The sequence below is a fragment of the Convolutriloba macropyga genome, chromosome 7, assembly GCF_964194025.1.
Source record: "Convolutriloba macropyga chromosome 7, txConMacr16.3, whole genome shotgun sequence".
Lineage (NCBI taxonomy): Eukaryota > Metazoa > Xenacoelomorpha > Acoela > Convolutidae > Convolutriloba > Convolutriloba macropyga.
Window position 1 is genome coordinate 38358186 of NC_134474.1, and position 6329 is coordinate 38364514.

The 6329-nt window shown below is 35.0% G+C and overlaps 1 protein-coding gene across 1 annotated transcript in view; it reads right to left on the reverse strand.

Moving 5' to 3' along the window:
• LOC142342264 (neuronal acetylcholine receptor subunit beta-3-like) overlaps positions 1-5324 on the reverse strand; it is a 20686-nt gene extending 15362 nt beyond the window's left edge. Inside the window, exons 1-2 of the mRNA XM_075393543.1 lie at positions 4547-5324; positions 690-914 (exon numbers count right to left, since the gene is read on the reverse strand). Of these exons, the coding sequence (XP_075249658.1) occupies positions 690-914; positions 4547-5060 (739 nt within the window). The 5' untranslated portion in view covers positions 5061-5324. The remainder of the gene's footprint in view (positions 1-689; positions 915-4546) is intronic.
• Positions 5325-6329: the final 1005 nt, after the last annotated feature.

The window sequence follows — 6329 nt, forward strand, 5'->3', positions numbered from 1 at the left end:
TTTTTTATCATATTTGATTATTTCGCTTATTGTGAGTTATCTGAGATTAATTTGATAGATTTCGGGTTTTTTAGTAACGGGGGATGTAGAAGGATTGTTGGGCGACGTGGACAACCCATTGAACGTTTTGGGTGGTATTTTGGTGCTTACTCTACAGTGTTGGAGGTGTGTCTACAATTTGGTGGCAGTTCTACGTTTTTTTAGTGTTTTGTGATTGTTGGTGGTTATTCTTGTTTAGCGATGTTCTGCAACTCTATATCGGTGTATTTCATTTTATGCTTCCTTTTTAGTTTAAAGATTATAGTAATTGCTTTTCATCTGCCTAGCAAGATCTTGTACAACATTTTCCAAGATAAGCATCCCGATAGAAAAGAAAACAACAAAAAATTTATTCATGCCTGAAACTCCCACAAATTTCCTAGTTGCGTTTACCGGATGGAGGTGTATGGCACAGCTTAAAATTAACTTTCAGGTTGGGCAAATATTTAACTTGACGTTGATAAAATTAATTGTGTCAGAAGGGTAGATAAGTTCAACAGATCATGAAAGCACGAATTACCTCGATAGGGATTGTACTTTATTCTCATTAAACGCATTAATAACAAATAACATGGGCATTTTAGGAACAGAAACTGTGCTGCAGTCAACACACAAGGTCCCAAAATATACAGAAAACCATTTTAACTTACTTTTGCCCCTGAAAATATCAGACACCGAGTTTTTGTTTGTTGAAGATGCAACAGGAGCGAAAGTTATGTAACAGATTTGCTCGTCAAATGGGAAAAAAGAGACGTCAAAAGGGCACAGCATTTTCGCCACAACCATCTGTCGATATGTCGATATCTTTCCATTGCTCATTATTTGCTGTTTGGTGGCATGTAGGTTGTACCTAGTCTCTGTGATTTCTTCCACAACTAAAACAACAAGCACAAGCTACAGGTTTTAAAACTGATTCTTGTACCAACCCCCCTCCCCCCTCTGAAAACTTGAAGCAGAAAATTGGAGATAAAAAATGCTGAAAGTGAAAGGATACATTACAAATCAAGATCGTGCCTTAGAATTATATTAGTTGGTGCTCATGACACAACAAAATACCACAACAGCTGTAAAAATAAGTTGTGAAATTGAAAATTTAACCGCTAAAAATTGCTAATTTTACAAAAGTCAATGCATATCTTTTCCTTAAAGTGAAATCAACCCAACTTAGATTCGAATGAAATACTTAAGAAGAAAGTGACAGGTGGTTCAGGGCAAAGAAAAGTGACTGACAGGCTAGAGGTCAGAGGTTCAGACTCGGGTACGTAAGTTTTTGTGGTTAGAGTTCCATTGAATGCGGAGAAAACAAAAGTCAACCGCTAAACACCGCAATCTTAGAAAAATTCCTGCTTTCATTGCATTCATCGATAAAAAGATGCGCGAAAATTGAACCTGGGATATATAAACCTTGGCTACATACTTACCTTGGCTATAAAGGTAAATATGGGTATTTCCATCTCCTATGAGGCTAAGCATACTAAAATGATTGTAAAAACATACGTTAGAAAATCAAGCGCACAAAATAGCTAGAAACTAAAACCCCAGGGCAGCTCATCGTAGTCAATAAGTTTGCAATTAAATCTTAGAAATGCACATGGAAACACGATGGTGGTCATGCAAGCCAAAATTTTGAAAAGAGGACCGAAAAGTATGTCGACAATTTGAAAATGACGTCTTTTTTAACTGCAAAACATGCCGTCAGTTGAATTATGTTTTTCAGATGTTTTTGTTGAAATCTCTGGCCCATTTAGTTGCCCTCCTAAGTATAATGCCCTTACCTTTCTAGCCACCCTATTGCATTAGGAAAATCTAATTTTTGACTCCTTGTCGGTTGCTCTCAAAGAGTGTCTAATTAACCCTTTGACTCTGTAAACACGTTAGAACATAGATCCTATTCACAATCGTACCCTGTCCCCAGCAATGGAGCAGAAGAGCCATTGAGCGACTAAGATTTGTGTTCTAACTTATAATTACTTTGTTTATATAGCCTTATGCACAGTTGAAAAGTTTTTTTCCGAGATGCACAGTTACGAGGTCTCTAAATACATTAAAAAAAATTTAGACACCCTCAACTCGCGCCTCGTGTCCAGGACTCGCGCACAAACAACGCTCTGGTGTCAGGACACTAAGTCCCTCGGACGGCTAAGATTTTGTTCTATCATATAATTAGACAAAAATGTTTTCAAAAGTACAGCAACAGCATCTCATGAACGGATGTTTAGTTTTCTATTAAGATGAACTATATAAAAAATGAACTGTTGAAAAAGAAGTTACTCCCATTGTCTTGATTTGCAAACGCGCAAACGAAAGCAAAAATTGGTTAAGTGTAACCTTTACTAAAAAAAAATAAGGACATAGCAGGACAAGTCCTAAAATAAAATTCAAAAAAACTAATAATTGTTAAAACTCTTAAAGCTTTTACTTTTAAGGCCAAATATGATGCAATTGGATATAATATCGACAATATGATACCCAATAACTTACGCAAAGGCGTTGATAGAGATTTATTTGACACTGAAGATAGAAATGTGACAAATGCTTCAAAAAAATGAATAGTGCAAAAGTTAAAGAGAGTTTCTAAATTTTGCAAAACTTTTTCTCTGGAGCTCTATCAAGTTGTCTCTGGAGCTCTATCAAGTAACACATATGCAAGGCTTAGAAATGTTTCATTGACCAACAGAGATCGTTAAACTCAGAAAATCACAAAAAATTCATAAAAATTGCAAACTTCAACAAAATCTTGCTAAAATTTGAAATAATATCTTCAAAACTCTTTCATTGTCCCTAGCATCCATGCAGTAACAATTTTTCAAAATTTAAAGGAAGTTGCCTGGTCGCTGAGGCAAAAAAACTTAACAAAAGACAAATATTTCAGAAAAACTTGAAAAAAAATATAATTTTTATTTAAAAAACGCTAAAATTCGTGACATTAAAATTTTGAAATCTATTTCATTGGCATCAAAAATTTTTGCAGTAACCGATTATCAAAACTTCGAGGAGATTTTTTGGGCCTTGAGGTTGGAGAAACCTACAAAATGACAAAAAATTTTCAAAAACCTTGAAAAACTGCAGGTTTTATCAAAATATTGCTAAATTTTATGACATTAAAATGTTGAAAACCATTCCATGAGCAAAACAGTTTTTAGTAACTTATTACCAAACCCTAGAGGTTGTTTCCTGGATCCTGGTGCTCGAAAAACTTAAATAAAGATGATAAATGTTGAAAAAGTGAAAAAAAGGCAAGTTTCATTTGAAAAAAAAGTAAAACTCGTGATGTTAAGATGTAAACCATTCCATTACCAATAAAAACTATGCTGTAACCTATTGTTAAGTTACATAATTTTCGGCAAGCTATTATGAAACCCTAGAGGAGGTTTCCTGGCTACTGGTGCTAGAAAACTTAACTATTATTAACAAATGTTAAAAAAAACTCGAAAAAAAAGCAGGTTTTATCAAAAATTTGCGAGAATTGGTGATGTTAAAATCATGAAAACCTTTTGATTACCATTAGAAATATGCATTAATCTAATATCAAACCCCAGAGGAGTTTCAATGGCACTTGGGGCTGAAAACACTTAAAAAAATTTTTAAAAGGTATTCAAAAAACTTGAAAAAAATTGTAAAAATTAGTATAGGTTTCAGTGTTTATGATCAAAAAGCAATTATGTCTGGCACGAGACCTTTTTTCAAGTTTTACAAACCTCAATTTTAGACTGGTCTAACAATAAACTGAAAAATGACGAAAAACGCAAAAAATTGCCATATATTGGGCTCGAAAACTCCTAAAAAATGAACTTGTAACCTTGAATTACGGCCTTCCCTGTAGCTTCACTCTAAGCAATTGAAAGACTACTAAACGCGGTTAAGGCGGTCTAATGAAACTTGATTCCCGCTGAGCTTTACCTGTTTATCCCGTTTTGAAAGCTCAAAGTCGTGAAAAAAGATGTGAAAACATCTTACAAAAAAGAGAGCCCCAATACAATCGATTTCTTGGATTGTAGTAAAATCTTAGGTGTAGACGCAGCTATATACCTCATAAGGTAGACGTTATAAAAAAATCAACATGGGTTTGACTTTCAACCAAAATAAGCTTCTTAAGACCATAATAATGAACATGTAGTGGTCTTTTCAATTGTCAAAGAGGGATAGTTTCCTTGTCGGTCTATATTTTTTTCGAAACCAATTCTGGTCGAGCACCGCTTTTTGATAGTCTACTAAGGGTCTTCTTCTGGCTAAATGGGTAGATGGATCATTTTTATGGGACGAGCAACATCAATTTTTTAAATAAGTTTGTAGGCAAAAATATGTCCAATGTTCCACGGTAAACTTCCAACAGTTATTTGAGAGTTTTTTAGGGCCCTCAGTATGCATCCAACTCATAGGACTGTAACAAAGTTTAGATCATAGATTGACACCAGCTGTTTGCTTGTTCTCTGATTTAACCTCTTCGGACAGTTTTAAATATTTTCTGTTCAAAACCTTAAAAAAGGCAGAAAATCATTTTTTTTACCGATAGGAGGATGCCAAAACATTTTAGCTGGCACTGTCACATCCCCAATATTTCCAAAATGAGACCTGTTCCAGCTGGCCGGTTTTGATTGGTAGATGGCTTCAAAGTAGAATCTGGCTTGCCATACTCCGTCTTTCTCCGAAACGTCAACAATTTGCTGGAATTTAAGATACAATTGAATGCCTTGCGGTTTCCAATTTAATTTGGGCACTGAATATTTTGTTAATTTAGTGTGAAGGTACTTTATAAGACGATCTTCGGCAGAGGGTTTCATTCGTTCTCTGAGAAACCGAGGTCTTGTCCGGTTCGAGTTTGGAATATCTGACACGCTCTCTATCAATGGTTTGACCTTAGACTCTACAAACTTCTGCGCTGCGCTTCTCAGAATTGGTTGATTAGAGGCAGCATCAAGTTGTGATAATATAGGTAATTTTCTTTTCACGCCCCTTCTTTCACACCAAACAATTTCGAGGGAAAAATAACCCAAAACGAACACGAATAGAACGACTCTCATACTTTTGTAAAAAAAAAAAATTAACAGTTCAACAACGCACAGTTCCAGTGTCCTGCGCTACGCTTTGGTTTAATAATATACTTAAATATAGTTAGCAAAGTTGTTCACGTCAATTAATACGGTATGCATAAAGACGAAACGTGTACCGCTAGCAGGATTAGATGATAAATAACGAACCTGTGACTATAGCACACATCCATATTTCAATATTTGCAAATTGGGGATCTTAAATTCGTTAATCCTTATTGCACACTTAACCGAGACATTGAAGAATGTGCCAACATTCTTTTAAACAAGTCATGGTAGTTCTTGTGAACCACCGAACACCTCGATATTAAATTTCTTCGTATCATGGTTGCTTAAAATGCACATAAGAACCCTTAATGTCTGCAAAATATCTTCAAGAAAGAACTACTAAGGATAACACTTGTAATACGGGTCAGAGCATTATACAGATTTGAGGATTAGTGTCAATAACTTTCAAACCACACCCCTAATCTAGAGCAGTCGGAGAAAGAGTTTCAGATGAAATGATAATGGAAGAAAGTTGTGGCAATATTTTTGAAGATGTTGCCATATTTTCATAAGAAGCTCTCTCACACAATTATCAGAGACAGTGGTACAAAATAACAAAACAGATTATACAAACAAGAACTTAAAGTCCAATTTTAATGGCACTCAGATTGAGGTGTGCGAGCTCTGATCAGAGGGTTTTTGATAGCGCAAAAAGGGTACCTGACCGAAATAGGCTCTCCCGGAACTACGTCGCATATTATTTCAGTGCCGAATCATTAAATTCCAATTATGTATTTTATTATGTCAAGTTTACTGATCATGACACTTTATAGACTGTTTATGATGTATTTTCGGCTTCTACTATGTCGATGGGCTGCATAGTATGAAATAATAAACTTCTTTTTTCTTGACAGAATGAATCATAAACTGTCTTTTATCTGCAAAGCATGATTTTAAGATGCGAAGGATGCGTAGTATTAGCTTGATTTAAGATGCGCAGGATGCGTAGTATTCGCTTAAAATTAAAATTATGACTAATAGAAGCATATTTTTCTGTTTGCCTTTCTACAAATTTAGCCTCTATATTTTGCCGCGCATTGTTTGAAAAAGCCTTTCAAGAGGCAATCAATTTGCCAAACAGACGCTGTGCTAAACATAAATTTAAGCATTCATTTGAAGCATAAAATTTGTTCACAGCAATTTGGTTAAAATTATGTAATCATGTAGTGAAAACCAAAATCATGTGTTTGTACG